Below are 20,110 nucleotides of genomic sequence, written 5' to 3' on the forward strand. Positions count from 1 at the left end.
CACAGTCTAGGTAAGAGGGAATAGGATTTAATCCCCATTTTACAAATGAGGAAACTGGCTCCGAGAAGTGAAGTGATTTGTCCAAGGCCACACAGGAGACAGGTGGCAGATTGGGGATCAGAACTCAGGTCTTTTCCTTCCCAGTCCCGTGCCCTATCCACCGGGCCCTACTTCTCTTTTCCATACCCCAGTTCCCTCGTTTAGGTCTTGTGAGATGGAGGCCTCTCTAAGGATAGTAATAATGGTATTTAAGTGATTACTATATACCAGGTACTGTACTGAGTACAGGGGCGGCTACAAGCAAATGAGGTTGGACACAGTCCGTGTCTCATGTGGGGCTCAGTCTCAATCCTCATTTTAATAATGTTGGTATTTAAGTGCTTACTATGTGCAGAGCACTGTTCTAAGCACTAGGGTAGATAGAGGGTAATCAGGTTGTCCCACGTGAGGCTCACAGTCTTCATCCCCATTTTCCAGATGAGGTAACTGGGGCCCAGAGAAGTGAAGTGACTTGCCCACAGTCACCCAGCTGACAAGTAGCAGAGCTGGGATTCGAACTCATGACCTCTGACCCACGCTGCATTTTACAGATGAGGTTTTAATGGCATTTGTTAAGCGCTTAAGTGAAGTGACTTGTCCAAGGTCACACAGCAGACAAGTGACAGAGGCCGCATTAGAACCCGTGTCCTTGTGGCTCTCACTGCTCGATCCACTCCACCATGCTGCTGCACAATTACTCCAATCAGTAGATTCTTAGCCTTCCAGGCCTCTGCGTAAGCGTTTCGTGGCATTAGCCACAAATCCGGGGGGGCCAAAGCCAACTCTGCCCTACTGGCCTCCGTTTCTGAGGTACGCCCCTCCCTCTTCCTCCTCGGGCCTCGCTTTCCCACAATCCCCTGTAAGCCCGACACCACGACTGTTCTGCGCCTGCGTCGCCGTCGCCGCCGCCACCGCTTCCGTTAAGATCGAGTCTCGCAGCCGCTTAAGCCTGAGCGATGACCCAGGCGGAGAAAGGGGAGACGGAGAACGGGAAGGAGAAGAGTGGCGAAAAGGAAAAGGAGCAACGCGGCGTAAAGCGACCCATCGTCCCCGCCCAGGTGCCCGAATCGTTACAGGAGGTGAGAGTGCCTCCTCCATCCCCTCGCCCAACTCCCGAGAGGAGGCGTTTGAGCTAGACGAGCTCCCCCCCTTCAAGCTCAGCATTCAGAATAGATTCCTCAAAGGATCTCCTCCCCATTAACAATAATAATAATAATAATGTTGGTATTTGTTAAGCGCTTACTATGTGCCAAGCACCGTTCTAAGCGCTGGGGGAGATACAAGGTTATCAGGTGGTCCCACATGGGGCTCACAGTCTTAATTCCCATTATGGGGACAGGGAGTAGACCAGCCTAAGCCCGGACAAATGGCTCCCCGGCTCCCTACCCCCCGGACCAGGCCTTTGAGATGGGCTCCGCAGAGTGGGCCCCCGGCCCTGTGTTATAATCATAGCGATGGCATCTGTTAAGCGCTATCCTTGTGCCATGCGCTCTTCTAAGCGCTGGAGAAGATACAAGGTAATCAGGTTGTCCCAGTGGGGCGCACAGTCTTAATCCCCGTTTTACAGAGGAGGGAACTGAGGCCCAGTGAATTGACTTGCCCAAGGTCACACAACAGACAAGTGGCAGATCCCGGATTAGGACCCACGCCCTCGGACTCCCAAGCCCGAGTCCTTGCCGCTAGACCATGCTTCTGCTCATCCCAGTGTAGCCCGCCGAGGTGCACCTTCCCAAGGTCCCACAACAGTGTTTCCCTAGAATTAGTGCTACCGGAACGCATGGGCCGAGCCATCCCTGGCCCCTGTGACCACGCATACTTTTTACCAGGAATAACTTCATAACAGATTTCTGAATAGGCTCTCTACCCCCTAATAGAGCCCTCTACATTCACCTTGGCCCCTCCTGTTGTCTATGGAACCCTTCTCCTAAGTAGCACCCTTTCCCATGGGGCTTGTTTTCCCCTCCCCACTCATCGGCCAAGCCTGTGCCCCTTGCAGTCCTTTCATTTGACAGGAAATGCAGAGGGTTCTCCAAAGGCTGTCTACTCTGGTGTACTTGGCATAACGAGGAATGGTGACCGTCAAGTCACTATAATTTACCTAAGGATTCCTATATTTTTGTTGTGTGTTTTTTGCAGCAGATACAGAGCAACTTCATTGTCGTGATACATCCTGGTTCAACAACTCTGAGAATCGGTAGAGCCACAGATACACTCCCTCTCAGCATTCCTCACGTAATTGCGAGAAGACACAAGCAACAAGGACAGTCCCCCTACCAGGACAGTTGGCTTCTGAGAGAGGGACTTAATGTAAGCTTTTTAAGATGCAGAGCATCTTAATGGGCTGTGTCTCATTATCATCATCTTCAACAGTATTTATTGAGGGTGCTGAGCACTTTAGGAGGGACTGTGAGGAATTTCCAAAGAGGAATAAGACAAAATACCAGCACTTGGAGGGCTTACAATCTACAGGGGGAAATGCAGAGTATGAAAACACGAACATACAAGTAGATTAAGTGTGTGAATTAAAGGTATAAAAGTTGAAAGTGCAGGTATCCTTCTCTTTGATCTCACATCACCAACCCCCAGCCCTGAGTTACCTCCCCAGTATGCTTTCTCCCTCTTGTACTTATGCTGCCAAGCACTCTGGGTGGAAATCTAGGCATCAGGCAGACTTCAGCCACAAGTCAGTCTTAATCAATGGAAAGCGCATGGACCCAGTTGGCAGAGCCCTTGCGTTCTAATCCTGGTGCTGCCGCTTACCTGCTTTGTGACCTGGAATAAGCCACTTAACTTCTCTGGCCCTCAGTTTGCTCATCTCTACAGTGGGGTTCTCCTCCTCCTTAGCCAGTGAGCCCCGTGAGGGACAGGGGCCATGTCCGACTTGTTTACTTTGTACCTACCCTAGCATTTGCTGTAATTGTTGGCACACAGTAAGCATTTAAAAACTACAGTTTTCATTAATAGTATTTATCAAATGTCTACTTTGTGCAGAACACTGTTCTGACCACTTGGGAGAGTGCAGTAGAACCAGTATACATGATTTCTGCCTTCAGGGAATTCACAGTATAACAGGAGATAAACACTAGTGTAAATTACAGATAAGTGTAATAAGAGCATTGAGAATTGTTCATAAGTGCAAGTGAGGGGGTGTTGTGAGGACTCAGTTGTTTAAATTTCATGGAACTGCTGAAGTGGCAGTGCCCTACCTTCTGGTCAGCTGCATTATTTCTCCCTCATTAAATCTCATGCTCACAGGCATCCACGGCATGGGGACCATGGCCATCATCGACTTGGCACTGGGAGTGATGCCATTTAACTTTGCCCTCACGGGTTTTAGGGGAGGAAGGCTAGCATAACTAGCCAGCTCGGCCTCCTCTTGTCCCGTCAGATGCAGTTGGAGCCTTTCTAGATGGCGTGCGGATTTGACTCAGACTGGAGTCTTTGCAGCATGTGTTCTTTGCAGCTCGGGTTCTCACGGTACAAACTGGGCTTGGGGTCTTGGTAGGCTAGATTCTCTGTAGGGCAAGGGCAGCCTAGAGTCCTAAGGACATGAGTTGGGGCTGGGCGTAAGCAGGAATCAGAACTCTGGTGCCATGGCTGCATTGTGGCTTCTACAGTGTGGTCGTGTAAGAGGATGTAATTGGGTGGGGGTGAGACAAGCAGATGGACAGTTCAGAGACTGGACTAAGGTAGTCACTCACATCTTACCCTAGTGCCCAGTGAAGATCAGAGGGGAAGTGGTGGAGGAGGCAGAGTCCTCCTTTTGTACCTACTATTCCTTCCTCTGCTGGACTGTTAGCCCCTTGTGGGCAGGGAACATGTCTAATACATCCTCCCTGCAAGCCTTTAGTACAATGTGCTCCACCCAGTAAACACTATATTAATATATTGGAGAAGCAGCGTGGCTCAGTGGAAAGAGCATGGGCTTTGGAGTCAGAGGTCATGGATTTGAATCCCGGCTCTGCCACTTGTCAGCTGTGTAACTGTGGGCAAGTCACTTAACTTCTCTGTGCCTCAGTTACCTCATCTGTAAAATGGGCATTAAGACTGTGAGCCCCATGTGGGACAACCTGATTCCCCTGTGTCTACCCCAGTGCTTAGAACAGTGCTCTGCACATAGTAAGCACTTAACAAATACTACATTTATTTTTTTATTTTAATACCGTTGAGTCAATCACTTATTGAGTGCTTACTGTGTGCCGAGCACTGTACTAAGCACTTGGGAGAGTAGAATATGACATAACAAACATTCACTGCCCACAATAAGTTCACAATCTAGAGCAGGAGATAGACATTAATAGAAATGAATTATTGGATATGTACATCAGTGCTGTGGGGGTGAGCAAAGGGAGCAAATCAGAGCAACGCAAAAGGGAGTGGTAGAAAAGGACATGAGGGCCTAGGGATTGATTGACTGATTTTTCTCTTCTTTTCCCTCCCTCTTTTCTCTCACCTTTTCCTGCCCTGTCTCCTCAAGGTTCCACCTCCAAATTCACTCCTGTGCTCAAAAGGAAAAGTTGGCACCCACCAGTTATTCTAGACCAACTACCTCCTGAAGACCCCAGGCCCTCACCTTCTCCCTTTCTTGCAGATGATGACCTTGCCAGCTACTTTCTTGACCCAATCAGAATCAGCTGTGAGCTCCCCAAAATTTCCCCAACTCACTCCCACATCTACTTTCTTATACTTTTCAGCTATCTCCCAAGACATCTCCCGCTTGCTTTGAAAATCTCACCTCCTGACCTGTGCCTCCAACCCCATTCCTTCTCACCTTCTAAAAGCACTTGCATTCACTCATATTTCCTTCCCTGACTGCTATTTTCAATTACGCACTCTCTGATGGTCTGTTCCCCACTGCCTTCAAATGTGCTCATGCCTCCCCTACCCTTAAAAAAAAAAAAATTCTGGTTCCCACTGTACTCTTCAGTTGTTGCCCCGTTGCTCTTTTCTTTTTAATGGTATTTATGTGCTTCCTATGTGCCGGGCACTCTACTAAGTGCTGGGGTAGAAACAAGTGAATCAGGTTGGACACAGTCCATGTCCCACACTGGACTCACAGTCTTAAACCCCATTTTGCAGATGAGGTAACTGAGGCCCAGAAAAGTTAAGTGACTTGCTCAAGGTCACACAGGCAAATGGCAAAGCTGGAATTAGAACCCAGGTCCTCTGACTCCCAGACCCATCCTCTCTCCACTAGACCACGCTACTCTTCCCATTCCTATCCAAATTCCTTGAACAGACTGTATTCACTTGCTGTTCTTGACCCTCTGCAATCTGGTTTCTGCCCCTTTCCCTCCACTGAAAGTGCTCTTTCCAAGATCACCAGTGACCTCCTCATTGCTAAATCTAATGGATTCCATTTTATTCTAATCCACCCTGACCTCTCTAATGCCTTCCACACTGCATCACTTCCTTCTGGAACCACTCTCTAACTTTGTTTTTACTGAAACTGTTACCTCAACTTTCCGGCTGCTCCTCAGTCTCACTGACTCTTCCTCTGCTTCCAGCCCTCTAACCTTGGGTGTTGTCTTTATGCTCAGTTCTGGATCTTCCTTTTCAATCACGTAATGGTATTTGAGCATTTACTGTGGGCAGAGCACTGTACTAAGCACTTGGAAGAGTACAATATAACAGATTTAATAGACATATTCCTTGTCCACAAAGAGCTTACCGTCTAGAAGAGGAGCTTTTTTTACATTCCCCACCCTGTCATGGGCCAATTCCCCATCGTCCTTGCTCTGTACCTGTCTTGCTCCTCACCATCACAGGCTTTCACCTGATGACACTGTCTTTCCCATTGTCAAATCCTCAAAATCCCACCTCCTCCAGTAAGCCTTCCCCAGTTAATCTCCTGGCACCCTGAGCCATATCATCCTTTCAGCCAACTCTAGTATTTATGAACTTATTTACACCCTCTTTAGCACTCTTATTTATACATGCGTGCTCAATTATTTCTTTTGACCTCTGTAGCTGAAAATCATAGTGTTGATTGAGCTCTTGGTGTAGTATGCTTGTTCTAGCCAAGTGGGCTCTCAGTAAATTCTACTTCAGCACTCGGTGAAGGCATGTCTACTAAGTATTTTACTCTCCCAATTAGTTAGTGCAGTGCTCCTTAAATACCCATTGATTTGGTTGGGTGGCTCATCTCTCTCAGCTTCAAATGAGCCCTCTCTGCTTATGATTGCCAAGTTTACCTTGCTAGCCCCCACCTCTCTTTTCTCGAATTTTACATCCTCCCACCTCCAGAACATCTCTACATGGACGTCTCACCAACACTTCAAAATGTTTGTCCAAAACTGAACTCTTCTTCCCTCCTAAATCCTCTCCTTCTCACCAAAGTCAATAACATTACGGTCCCCGCCTTCTCCTAAATCTGCAATCCTGGATTATCCTTGATTGCCCTCTCTCTTTCAATCCCCATATTCATTCTGTCACCAAATCCTACTGGTTCTTCCTCCACAGCAGTTTGAGAATCCGCCCCTTCCCCTCCATCCAAACGGCCACCACGTTGATCCAGGCACTGCTGCTCTCCCTACTTCTGGGATCTCCCCTTCTCCAATCCATACTCCACTCCACTGCCTGGATCATTTGTCTAAAGTAATCCATCAGTCAATCAGTGGTATTTATTGAGCGCTTACTCCGTGTGGAGCACAAAGGACCATTCAGTACGATTTGCTCCCTTTGCTCCACTCCTACCCCCACAGCGCTTGTGTATATATATGTACATATCTATAATTCTATTTATATTAATGCCTGTTTTGTGGTGATGTGTATATATATATTGTTAATTGTATTTATTTATATTGATGCTATTGATGCCTGTTTACTTGTTTTGATGTCTGTCTCTTTCTAGACTGTGAGCCTGTTGTGGGCAGGGATTGTCTCTCTTTGTTGCTGAATTGTACTTCCCAGGTGCTTAGTACAGTGCTCTGCACACAGTAAGCGCTAAATAAATACGATTTAATGAAAGTGAATACAGTAGAGTTGGTAGACACGGTCCCTGCCCACAAGGACCTTACAGTCTACAGGGAGTGACAGATTATTGTTATAGCATACTCTCCCAGGTGTTTAGTTCAATGCTCTGCATACAGTAAGCGCTCTTGAATAAATATGACTGAATGAACAAATGAACATTAAAATAGAATATGGATAGGGAAAATAGAGTATAATATATTTTTTAATGGTATTTAAGCACTTACTGTGTGCTAGCACTGTACCAAGTGCGGGGTAGATACAGGCTAATCGGGTTGGACACAGTCGTTGTCCCACATAGGGCCCACAGTCTTAATCCCCATTTTGCAGATGGTGGAACTGAGGAACAGAGACAGTGACTTGTCCAAGGTCACACAGTGGACAAGTGGAAAAGCTGGGATTAGAACCTAGGTCCTTCTGACTCCCAGACCTATGCTCTATCCATTATATCACACTGCTTCTCTTCCATAAAGAGAAACTAAAGAGAGACTGTAAATACTTTGGGATTGGGTGAATATCAAAAGTGTTTAAGGGGTACAAAGCTAAGTTCATAGGCTACACAGAGTGGGCAAGAGGGGCAGATAGGAGAAATGAGGTCACAGAGAGGACCTCTTGGAGGAGATAGGAGGATTTTGAAGGTGGGGAGAGCAGTGCACTGTCGAGTATAAAGAGTCAGGGAGCTCTGGGAAAGAGGTCAGCAGCAGAATAGATGAGATCAAGGTACAGGCAGTAGGTTGGCATTAAAGGAGCAGAATATGCAGACTGGGTTGTAGTAGATCAGTGAAGTTAATGGAGAAACATGATTAAGTGTCTTAAAGCTGGTGGTAAGGAATTTACCATCGGTAGAATGATGTTCTTCATACATCTCCCCATTCTGCAAAAACCTCCAATGTTTACCCATTTTTCTTCACTCCTGACCATAGACTTTAAAGTATTCAAATCTGCTTTCTCCCACCTAGTAAATGATTCTCTTCTCTCACTACACCCCAGCTCTCACACTTCACTCCTCTCAAGCTAACCTACCCATTGTATCTCATTCTCATCTTTTCCTTCTCCAACTTCTTGCTCACACCATTTTCCCCGTTTAGAAGTCCCTCACACTTCACGTACACCAGACCGCTTCTCTCCCCAGTTTCACAGCCCTTGTGAAATCATATTTCCCCCAGGAGGCCACCCCCAATTAATTTCTAATATGTTGTTTCTCTTCTCTACTGCCTGTTCAGTACTTTAGCACCAACTGTAGTACTTTTGTGTACATACATCTTACATCCTCTAGATTATAAGCTTGTCGGCAGGGAATGTGTCTGTTATATTGTTATATTCTACTCGCCCAAGCCCTTAGTACAGTGTTCTGCACACAGTAAGCACTCAATAAATACAATTGATCCCATATTAAGCACGAACTCAGGTACATATCCCTTTTTTCTTCCTCCTATTTAGAAATTATTTTAATGTCTGCCTCCCTCACTATAAGCTTTTTGAAGACGGAGGGTCATACCTATTAACTACTGTACTCTCCCAGCCACTTAGTACAGTGCTCTTGCACATAGGGGATGACCAATAGGTACTACTGATTAATTGACTGAAAGACCTAGAGAGAAAAACATACATAGGTGCTGAGGTAGAGTAGGAAAACATGATCAGAAGTAGGGTGAGGTTAATCTGAGAAGGCTACATGGGGGAGGTGGGTTTGGAAGTAGTTAAGGGAAGTGATTGGATATAGCAAAATGCAGAGTGCAGCATGGCCTAGTGGAAAGAGCAAGGGCTCTGGAGTCACAGGACCTGGGTTTTAATCATGGCTCTGCCACTTTCCTGCTGTACCAACTTTGGGCGATTATCTAAATTTCTCTGTGCCTTCATCAAAGAAATGGGGTTTAAAATAACTGTTCTCCAGCCTACTTAGAGAGTGAACAGGGAGTATATCTGACCTGATTATCTTGTATCTACACCAACGCTTAGTACAGTGCTTGGCACATAGTAGAAGCTTAATAAGTACTTCAGTTATTATTATTTCAGGTTGGGGGAAATGGTTTGCACATACTGTCTCATGGCTTCAACTATCACCTATATGCGGATATTTCCCAAATCTACATTTCCAGCCCTGATCTCTTGCCCTGTCATCAGTCTCGCATTTCCTCCTGCCTTCAAGAAATCTCTGCTTGGATGTCCTTTTGACACCTCAAACTTAACATGTACAAAATAGAACTCCTTATCCCACCCAAAGGCTGTCCCCTCCCTGATTTTCCCATCACTGTAGACAGGATCACCATCCTTCCTGTTTTACAAGCCCATAACCTCGACTCATCTTGACTCATCTCTCTTATTCAACCCACATATTCAGTCTCATTAAATCCTGTCGGTTGAACCTTCACAGTATCGCTAAAATCTGCTCTTCCTCTCCATCCAAACTGCTACCGCATTAATCAAAGCACTTATCCTCTCACGCCTTGATTACTGTATCGGCCTCCTTGCTGACCTCCCTGCCTCCTGTCTCTCCCCACTCCAGTCCATACTTCACTCGGCTGCCCGGGTCATTGTTCTACAAAAACATTGTCTATGTATCCTCACTCAAGAACCTCCAGTGGTTTCCCATCCACCTCCGCATCAAACAGAAACTCTTTACAACTGGCTTTAAAGTGCTTAATCACCTTTCCCCCTCCTACTTCACCTTGCTGCTCTCCTACTACAACTCTGCCTGCACACTTAGCTCCTTTAATGCCAATCTACTCACTGTACCTCAATCTAATCTGTCATGCTGCTGACCGTGTCCTGCCTCTGGCCTGGAACACCAGATGGAGTTGCAAAGGTCAGCAGGTCCATTTTACTGCTGATGAAGTAGGTGGTAGGTGGAGCTAGTGTCAATATTGAAACAGGTTAATTTAAAAATAGAGATTCTGTTGGTTATTAGAACACCGAAAAGTCAAGGATGATCAAAACTGTTTTCAGATCATTGGACCTAGTTTTGTGTGCATTTTTTGGATACCTACAGTAGTTGGAAGCTGCTTACCACCAAGAAAATTGGGATTGTCAACTGTGAAGTAAGCATAATTCTTCCTAATCAAGATTACTTCATTGAAGTTCCCTGTGGGCAGAGAATGTGTCTGTCAACTCTGTAAGTGCTTAGTATACAGTTCTCTGCACACAGTAAGCACTCAATAAATACTATTGATTATAAAAGCAATCTAAAGTAAATTAGTTGGGTATGTTAAATCAAGAATACCAACCATTTTATTCACTGCTTTATGTACTTGTAGAGAAAAATGCAGGCTCTAGATTAAAGATCAGGTTGCATTATGATAATCTCCATTTTTATGAAGCACTTGTGAGTCGTGATATGTTTGTCCAAGAATGTTGATTTCTGTGTATAGAATTTTACCTGTCTGGCACAAATCCCTCTAATCTGTTCTTTTTTAGAAGTCTGAAAGTACCGAACAAAGACAAAATGGCCTTAAAATGGTGGACCAAGCAATATGGTCCAAAAAAATGTCAAATGGTGCAAGACGGATCCCAGTATCCCCTGATCAGGTAACTCACTGTTCTCAGCTGTTTGTTCAGATTCATAGTTTTACTACCTCACTTACTTGATATCTCCTTCTCTGATTCTCCTTGGGTAATGAGAAAGGTAGATGAGCATGTAAGAATATACAACTGTCCTTACCACATACCCAGGTTTTGATCTACGTACTCTCTCCTTCTCACACATCTGATCTCTTCATCCACTATTCCCAGCTCATGCTCTCCACTCAGCCCAAGCTCACCTTCTCTTATCCCTTGCTCTTGCCTCTCCCATCTCCAACTCATTGCTCGTGCCCTTCCTCCTGCTTGGAACTATCTCCCCGCCTCAAACCAGCCAGATGACAACTCTCCCCACCTTCAAAGCCCTCCTGAAATTCCAACTTGTGCAGGAAGCATTCCCTGCTTGAATGCCTTCTCCCCAGATAATACCATTCCAGCAACCAACTTTTAAAATACTCATACACAGCCATCTTTAGCACTTATTCATATACTGATTTATCTTTTCAATTCTTCCAGAACATATATTTTCACTTTGTTTTGAATAGAATAGCAAACTTTCTTGTGATCACATTGTTCTATCCAGCACATCACAAGTTACTGTGACATTGGGGTCTTCAAGAATGTTATCAGTGAAATGACTGTAACTCAGCTTAACTATTCACTTATTTCTTTCCCGACTCTTCCTATCCCAGTTATCTTTTTATTCTTCTTCCTCCTTCACTAATTGTATAGCTGAGTCTGTGTGCTTTCCCCATAATACTGTAAATTCCTTGACATCTGAGACTGTCTTTTACTTCCATTGTACTTTCCTAAGAGTTTATACAGGGCTCTGCACACAGTAAGTGCTCAATATGTTCCATTGATTGATTTTTTGAAGATGATGCTTCCTCTACAAGGAATAAACACTTCTGATTTCCAGTTCATAATTTGCTGTTGCAAAACATAAATCTGACAATCATACTGTGCATTTCATAGAGCAGAAAGCAATATTAATCTTTTAACTCATACATTATGTAACCATTCCAAATATTGTTAGTATATGTGAAAGTAGTTATAAAGCATTGATCTCAAATCCACACTTTGCACAAATGCTACAAATGTGAAAATTTAAGAGAGTTGTATAAGAGAAAAATGATATACATTCTAGGGCTGCTGGACTTTTTTTCCATTTTCTTGTCATGAATCATTAATCAGAAAAGAAAAAGGTAATTACTGAATTGCCATGGTGTCTGGGGCAGAATGGAAGACTTAGAAAGTGGTAGACTTGGTCGTACAAGAGCCTTCTATTTTATTTCCTTCCTTGCATAAAATGCACAGTAACGTGAAGTGATTTTTAATAATGTTCAATTTTAGGTACGATCATACAACAAGCAGATGCGGCCTGCAATTTTAGATCACTGCTCTGGAAATAAGTGGACAAACACATCCCATCATCCTGAGTATTTGGTAGGAGAAGAGGTAGGAGGTGTTCAGTAGTAAGAGAGAGGGAAATTTTTTTGTGGGAAGTAGTTGCACTGTAAAAGATTGAGTAACTTGTGGACCTGCAAATGGAGAAATATGATCTTTACTTATCATTCATTATGTGGTTGAGTGTTAATCAGTTTTCTTCTCGGTGTCATTGAACGACATATCCTTTCGTTGCTTTAGATGGTCATGATCTGAGTTCTCAACATATTAATACACAACTTCAATTCTGTTCCTTTGATTTTCATAAGACTCTGGAAAGCAAGATAATCAATTTTTTTTCTCCTCCTCTCTCTCTCCCCCTCTCCAAGGCCCTATATGTCAATCCATTGGATTGTTACAGTATTCACTGGCCTATCCGTAGAGGTCAGTTGAACATTCATCCAGGGCCTGGGGGTTCTCTTACAGCTCTGCTGGCTGATCTTGAAGTCATATGGTCCCATGCCATTCAGAAGTATTTGGAAATCCCCTTGAAAGATCTAAAGGTGAGCTAAAACTTCTAGTTCTCTTCAGTAGAGGTAACGTTGAATTTTTGGGGAATTCTTAAGAAGCCCAGGTGCATTCATGCTATTTTTTTTTTTTTAGTAGTTTTTTCCTGTCTAATAAGTTGCAACTTTGCTGTTTGTCCATACTTACTACTATAATAATAATGATAGCATTTGTTAAGTGCTTACTATGTGCAAAGCACTGTTCTAAGCACTGGAGAGGATATAAGGTGATCAGGTTGTCTCACGTGGGGCTCACAGTCTTAATCCCCATTTTACAGATGAGGTAACTGAGGCACAGAGAAGTTAAGTGACTTACCTAAAGTCACACAGCTGACAAGCGGCTGAGTAGGGATTTGAACCCATGACCCCTGACTCCCAAGCCCATGCTCTTTCCACTGAGCCACGCTGCTTCACTACTACTTGTCAGGTGGTGTCAGGCTGAAGCATAAGCTTTTAATAATAATAAAAAAGGCATTTACAGGGACTGGAATTATCTATTCTGATAGCTTGGCAGAGGAGAATATATGAATTTTTAACTGATTTGGTCAGGAACACTGATTCTGTCTTTTTAGTATTACAGATGCATCTTGCTAATTCCAGACATTTACAATAAGCAGCATGTTAAAGAAACGGTGAATATGATCCTAATGAAAATGGGCTTTTCAGGTAAAACACATAATCCCCGTTTGATTCCAATAGCAATAATTTGAGTTTGTTTTCTTGTGTGTGGCCTGGAAAATCCAAAATGCTTGGGGAGACTACTTGAATTGTTTATAGAGCTAGAGTCTCTTTTTCTCAAGGTGCATGTGGAAGCAGATTTGAGTTTGACGGCTCTCTCATACATAGGTATCGTAGTCCATCAGGAGTCGGTATGTGCTACTTTTGGAAGCGGCCTAGGCAGTGCGTGCATAGTAGATGTTGGGGACCAGAAGACCAGTGTGTGTTGTGTGGAAGATGGAGTGTCCCATCGAAACACTAGGTAAGGAACTTGCGGGCTCTGGCTGTGCTTTTTCTGGGGTTTATGTCTTAGTAAATTCAAGTGACTATGGAATGCAAATCATTGGAAAAAAACTGCTCATGAAAAGCATTTTACTTGGTCTTGACTTTTTTCCTCCCATGCTGGACATGGGCTCCAATCAATCAATGGTGTCTTATTGAGCACTTACTGTGTGCAGAGCACTGTAATAATAATAATTGTGGTATTTAAGCACTTACTGTGCCAAGCACTGGTGTAGACGCAAGATAATCCAGTCCTCCGTGGAGCTCACAGTCTAAGTAAGAGGAAGAACAGGTATTGAGTCACCATTTTGTAGATTAGGGAACTGAGACAGAAGTGAAGTGAGTTACCCAAGGTCACATAGCAGACAAGTGGCGGAACCAGGATTAGGACCCTGGTGTTCTGACTCCGAGGCCTGTGGTGATTCTAAGTGCTGTACTAAGTGCTTGGGGAAAAGTACAATGCAATAGAGTTAGGAGATACGATCCCTGCCCACAAGCAAAGTGCACAGGCGATGCAGGGGGTCGAGGATGGGTAGGGGAAATGGCGGCTTAGGCTTCAAATGCCCCTGTTCTGTGAAACCCCAATATTTGGATTTATACATTTTGGTTGATGGGTCTGAGTTCAGTTGTGCACTAACCAAGCTGTAGCTTTGTCTCCACTTGCAAAGCAGAGAATAGAGGCAACAACAAAAAGTGCTTTCCTCTTATTCAAGAGAGATTTTGGGTGGCTGAAATATATATCTACTTCCCTCCCTTGCTTAGCCAATAGTCTATCACTCTTCCCACCTTCAAAACCCTCCTAAAATCACATCTCCGCGAGGCCTTCCCTATCTATGATTTTATTTCCCCTATTCACCCTTCTGCATTACCTATGCAGAATTGTACTTTTCAAGCACTTAGTTCAGTGCTCTGCACACAGTAAGCGCTCAATAAATACGATTGAATGAATGAATGGACCTATGCACTTGGCTGTGTACCCCTTCAGCACTCTGATACTCACCCTCTCATAGTACTATTTCCCCCATCTATATTGCATTTCAGTATCTGTCTCCTCCTGTAGACTGTAAACTACTTGAGGGCAGGGATCGTGTCTACCAACTACTGTATTGTGTTTAGTACAGTGCTCTGCACACAGTAAGCGCTCAGTAAAATATCATCGATTGATTGCTTTACTGCTGATATGGCCCATTTAGTGTTCAGAGAATGTTTAACTTTGCCCTCGAATTTTTTGTTGTTAATTGTCATTTTTGTCATTACATTTACAAAACTATACTAATATATAATATACTAAAATTGTCAATTTTCCTCCTTTAGTTGCAGTTTACCAAGACTTCTGCCCCAGGTGATTCAAATAGTCTATCGTTTTGTCTCTTTCAGGCTTTGCCTGGCATATGGTGGATCTGATGTGTCAAGATGTTTTTATTGGCTTATGCAGCGAGCTGGGTTCCCTTACAGAGACTGTCAGTTAGCCAATAAAATGGATTGCCTTCTCCTTCAGCACCTGAAAGAAACTCTTTGTCATTTAGATCAGGTAAGAGGAAGATAAAATATCTTTTTCTCATTTTAATAAATTAATTTGGGAATTTTCAGGGTGAAATGTTAGAGAAGTTATGTGGTCACTGTAAAAACTGACCACAAAATAAAATCCCAGTGTTATGTGGTTTAGGGGAAAGCTATGGGTGGAGGAATCTCTGGAGAAGTGATATTAGCTAAGTAAAAGCATTGTGGTGAAACTTCGAGCTCTGTGAAAAACGTAAGTTGACTTCTTACCTCATTTCAGGTAATATGGTTTGAGTGTAAGTTTTGTGCGGGCAGAGAACACGTCACTTCTCTGTACATTCCAAGCTGTTAGTACAGTCCATTGCAACAAATGGCCTCTCAAATACTATTACTACAAGTAGTTTTAAGTATTCCATGGGCATTTAAGGGTCTATCCGTACATCATGTATGTAAATATGTATGACATACAGGCAAAAACTTATAGGGAATTCATATACTCAGGAAAAAATTCACTCTATCAAGGGCTCGTCGTATCTAGTGATAATGAAATAGCCATAGGAAACAAATTCCTCTTGCTTTAATCAGGTTCTCAGTCTGGGTCACACTTCAATCAATAAACAGCATTTGAGCACCTATGTGCAGAACACTGGGAAAGTGTTTGGGAGAGTACAGGAGTTAGGAGTTGCAGTCTCTGCTCTGGAGGAGCTTACAGTCAAGCAAGTATAGTGGGGTTTTTCCTATGTGACATATGAAGCAAGGCAGTTGCCTGTGTCTCTCCCTCTTTTTGTTTTGGCTCATTTCAGAAGCAAGAATTGGTGCTGTATTCTTGTAACTTGTAGAGTAAAATATCACAGTCTGTTAAGCATAAAATATTTGCCATGTTCCTCATCCAATCTGGAGTGTGCCGGGGAGGGAACATATATTTATTATTTTGAAATAATATTGATACATTTAGGTACCTGATCGGCAGATGTGATTGTAGGAACGTAGCTGCCAGCGTTACTCGATAGTGAGTTGTAGTTTTATCTTGGTAAATATAGTGGAGTGTTTGTATTAGTAAGGAGATAAATGACTATATATTAGTATAGTTTTGTAAATGTAGAGGAAAGAGGGATCTAGCGATAAAGCTAAAGGACATGGAAAAGTTTCATGGGATTTTTTTCATCTTGGATGTACCTCAGTTCATTAAGAAAGTAGTAGGATCTGAATTGGAAAATGCTTGTGATATGGAGACTTTTCGTCCAACTTTTCAAAATTTCCTAACTCTTTACACTTCCTCAATATCAGGATATCTCTGGACTTCAAGATCATGAATTTCAGATTCGGCATCCAGACTCCCCGGCCTTACTCTATCAGTTCCGGTTAGGAGATGAAAAACTACAGGTAATTTTTAGCTCTGTTATTTTGACCCTGTTTCTGTGAGAGAGAGAATATATAAAGTTCATCTGAATGAGTCTAAGTTGATAGGAAATATATTTTCATCACCAATTCAGAGTGGGGGCTGTGATGAACTTATTGCTGATTGGTGGGACCATCCTTAAGAGAGCCAAGGGCAGTGGAGATCACTCACAAAACAAAGAGTAATTCATTCACGTGACCCAGGATAAAATTTTAGTTAACATCCCTGATGTCACATTTAACCAACCCTTTGTCTGGGTTGTCGCTAACACTTTAAGAAGGAATTCCTTTTATGTCAGTATAACAAATTGTAAATGTAACAAATTGCAAGGAGCTCCTTTTTACTACATATAGCATTTTCTCTTGTAATTAGATACTGCTATTCTCTCAAGACAGATTGCTCATTTGTCAAAATGATGTCTAGTTACACTCTTGCTACTAGAATAATTTTGACTTAATGTACCACCAAAAATGAGCATTTTATTCCCTCTGTACCTGTGGGCAAGGCCTGTGTACTGAATTCTTGAAAGAAAAAAACCTTGTGGATCACTGAAGTCATTTTTTTCAGGGTGTGTGAGGTTTTTGATTTTTTTTCCCCCAAAGGTTCAAATTGTTCAACGGTTGCCAAATAGAAATCACCTTTTTCCTTTCTACCCTCCCAGGCTCCCATGGCTCTTTTTTATCCAGCTACCTTTGGAATTGTAGGACAGAAAATGACAGCATTACAACATCGATCACAAGGCGATCCTGAAGATCCTCATGATGAGCATTATCTATTAGCCACTCAGAGCAAGCAAGAACAAGTAAGTGGTTCTTTCCTATTCAGAGGTGATATTAGGATAGGAGAGAAGTAAGAATACTTTTACTCATAATGTTGATACCGTATCACGAGACCACTGGGGGATTGACTGTGCTTATATGTGGGGGGGTGTGCATGTACTGTAGTAGTAGTGAATTCCCTTGCCCTGCTCAGAGAAGAAGGCCTTTACTACAACTCCTACTGCAGTAAGGGAGAAGAGAGGCCAGATGCTACCCTTCTGTGAAAAGTAGCCCCTGGAATCAGACTTATGCAGAACACTGTTGTAGTCATTACCTGGTATGTTGAACTATTCCTTCTCATTTTAAGTCTGCAAAAGCCACTGCCGATCGGAAGTCCTTGTCGAAACCTGGTGGATTCGAGGGGGAACTGCGTGGTCAGTCTTCAGATATCCCAGAGAGGATCCATTCACAGGAAGTGGAATTGGGGCCCTCCCAAATTGATTGCCTGACAGCTGGCAATGATTCTGAGGAAACCCCAACAGCCATGATGTCCAGAAAAACAGCTATCTCCCAATTTGAAGGGAAAGCCCTGGCTCTGGACAAAGCCATCCTGCATAGTATTGACTGCTGTGGTAAGAGAATTTGATGTGCCTAGCCCGAAACTGGGGAGCTTCAGCAGGCTGACCTATATTTACTGGCCCAGAAAGAGTTATTTCCCTTAATCAAAAAATATTTTGGACAGGATTTCCACAACATCTCACGCTGAGACTCTGAATTCTGCTAGATCATTGTAATGGCTGCCTAATTAGACCCACAGAATTTGGCCCTATTTTATTATAATCAAACTAGGTTATAGCACTTTTTGGGTGGGTATTGTGGGTATTGACTGTCTTTTTGTGTGCACTGTACATTGCCTAAGACATAGCACCCGAATTTAGTAAATAGTGCTTATATTATTATTGACAATTGCAGTGAAAATAGAATGTTACTCTTTGGTTTTTTCAGCATCTGATGATACCAAAAAGAAGATGTATAGTTCCATCTTGGTAGTAGGAGGAGGTCTGATGTTCCATAAAGCTCAAGAATTCTTGCAACACAGAATTCTTAACAAAATGCCTCCTTCCTTTCGGAGGGTTATTGAAAATGTAGAAGTGATAACAAGGCCTAAGGTATGTTGCACCAATGCTGCTCATTGAAATGTGTGAATCTAATCATTGTCAAGTTAAAATAACCTTATGACCCCTAATGCCGTACCCAAACTGCCAGCAGCATATTTGGAAAATTAGCTTTGGTGCTGATTTTAGTACTGGGAGATAGATCACTGGGAACAAAGAGCTTAAATGGAATTCAAATATAGGTATCTTGAAAACCCTCTGCTTAACTATAGGACATTCTGAGGGTACCTATAATGGAGAGAAAAGATGTCTTCACCTTTAAAATTTAATAAGCATTGTGTTAACAATCACCAAACCCACTTCTCTCAAAATTACTAATAAAAATAGTTTCAAAGACAGTAGTATTTTGAAACTGAGGTGGTTATATAGTAAATAGCATTACAGATGTGCTTTATTTTTTTTTTAAAGCACAATAATGGTTTTCTACATTGTTAAAACTAGGATATGGACCCCCGACTGATCGCATGGAAAGGGGGTGCAGTTTTAGCCTGCCTGGATACAACACAAGAACTCTGGGTTTATCAACGAGAATGGCAACGCTTCGGGGTTCGCATGTTACGAGAGAGAGCTGCGTTTGTGTGGTAATATAATAGAAGTTTGGCACTGTAAAGCAAGCCTGAAACTTTATATTGTGAAAAATTTGTACAGCATATTAGATATTTTTTAACTTATTGACTTAGCTTGTGATTCATGCAAGGAGAATGAATCAGCTTTATATTGATTAAAATTGTCAGGTCAGAAGGCTCTAGCTGCTTGAGTGGTAGTCATTTAAGAATAATAATATTCCTAAATTCTTTTTACTTTTGTCAAAGAGCACTAGTCTCACAGCTCCACTTGCTGCATTAAACCTTGAACTATCTCTAAAAGGGATTACATTCACCTGAACTGTTTCAAACACCCAGCTGCCACTTGAGACAATCAGTAAGAGTATTTCTTTACTCTTACCTAACAAGAGGAGCAGTGTGGTCTAGTGAAAAACTCTTGGACCTGGGAGTCAGAGGACCTAGGTTCTAATCCTGATTCTACCACTTGCATGCTGTTTGACCTTGGGCAAGTCACTTAACTTCTGTGCCTCTTTCCTCATCTGTTAAAAAAAAGTGGAAATTCAATACCTGTTCTCCCTCCTACTTAGACTATGAGCCCCATATGGGAGAGGGAGTGTGTCTGACATGATTAACTTTTATCTTCCCCAGTGCTTAGTACAGTGCTCTGCACATAGGTGCTCAATAAATACCATTGATTGGAATTGCTGAAGACAAAAATTAACTCTAATCTTCATTTCACCTACTAGAAGGATTAGTAATTTGTTACAAAATTATGTTCCATAAAGTTTACTTAAAACTTTTCCTCTAACAAGACTAACTCTTTTGGACAAACTAGAAGCCAGCCTTCCTTGGTTAAAGTCTTGCTCTTCTGTTTAGCTGGACAGTTTACTAACCTCCAGATGGCCTACTGCTCTTGGTTCTGGGAAAGATTAAAATGAGTTTATTCTTGCACTTTGGTTTTTAACTTTAGCAAACAGGATCAAAATCTATAAATGGGTCAAAGGTAAGTAGAAAGTGTCAATTCGGTCTTTCCCTCACAGCATATTTTTATGGTTCATTTTAGGAGACTATAGTGTCATGGATGGGTGAGGTGGGTGAAATAGGAGCTAAAGTAAAAGGATGGCTGGATACCCACCTGGCTAATAATGACTGATAGAGTTTGGGGAAAAGGTAATAGGAAATATAGGGGTAACTAAAGTCTTGAAAGGATACAAAAAAGGATACAAAAAATAATGATGGCAAAGATATACAATAT

General features: G+C 42.7%; 1 protein-coding gene across 1 annotated transcript; it reads left to right on the forward strand.

Annotated features, from left to right (window-relative positions):
• The first annotated feature begins 930 nt into the window (after positions 1 to 930).
• On the forward strand, positions 931 to 19,058 carry ACTR8 (actin related protein 8). Its single transcript, XM_029050439.2, has 13 exons — positions 931 to 1,118; positions 2,176 to 2,346; positions 10,426 to 10,536; positions 11,881 to 11,985; positions 12,303 to 12,476; positions 13,052 to 13,145; positions 13,326 to 13,458; positions 14,856 to 15,009; positions 16,266 to 16,361; positions 17,039 to 17,179; positions 17,503 to 17,767; positions 18,141 to 18,304; positions 18,752 to 19,058. Exons 1-13 carry the CDS (start codon positions 996 to 998, stop codon positions 18,893 to 18,895), a joined length of 1,875 nt encoding a protein of 624 aa, XP_028906272.1. The 5' UTR covers positions 931 to 995; the 3' UTR covers positions 18,896 to 19,058.
• The last annotated feature ends 1,052 nt before the right edge of the window (positions 19,059 to 20,110 follow it).

The sequence above is a fragment of the Ornithorhynchus anatinus genome, chromosome X1 (genome assembly GCF_004115215.2).
Source record: "Ornithorhynchus anatinus isolate Pmale09 chromosome X1, mOrnAna1.pri.v4, whole genome shotgun sequence".
NCBI classification, from domain to species: Eukaryota; Metazoa; Chordata; class Mammalia; order Monotremata; family Ornithorhynchidae; genus Ornithorhynchus; species Ornithorhynchus anatinus.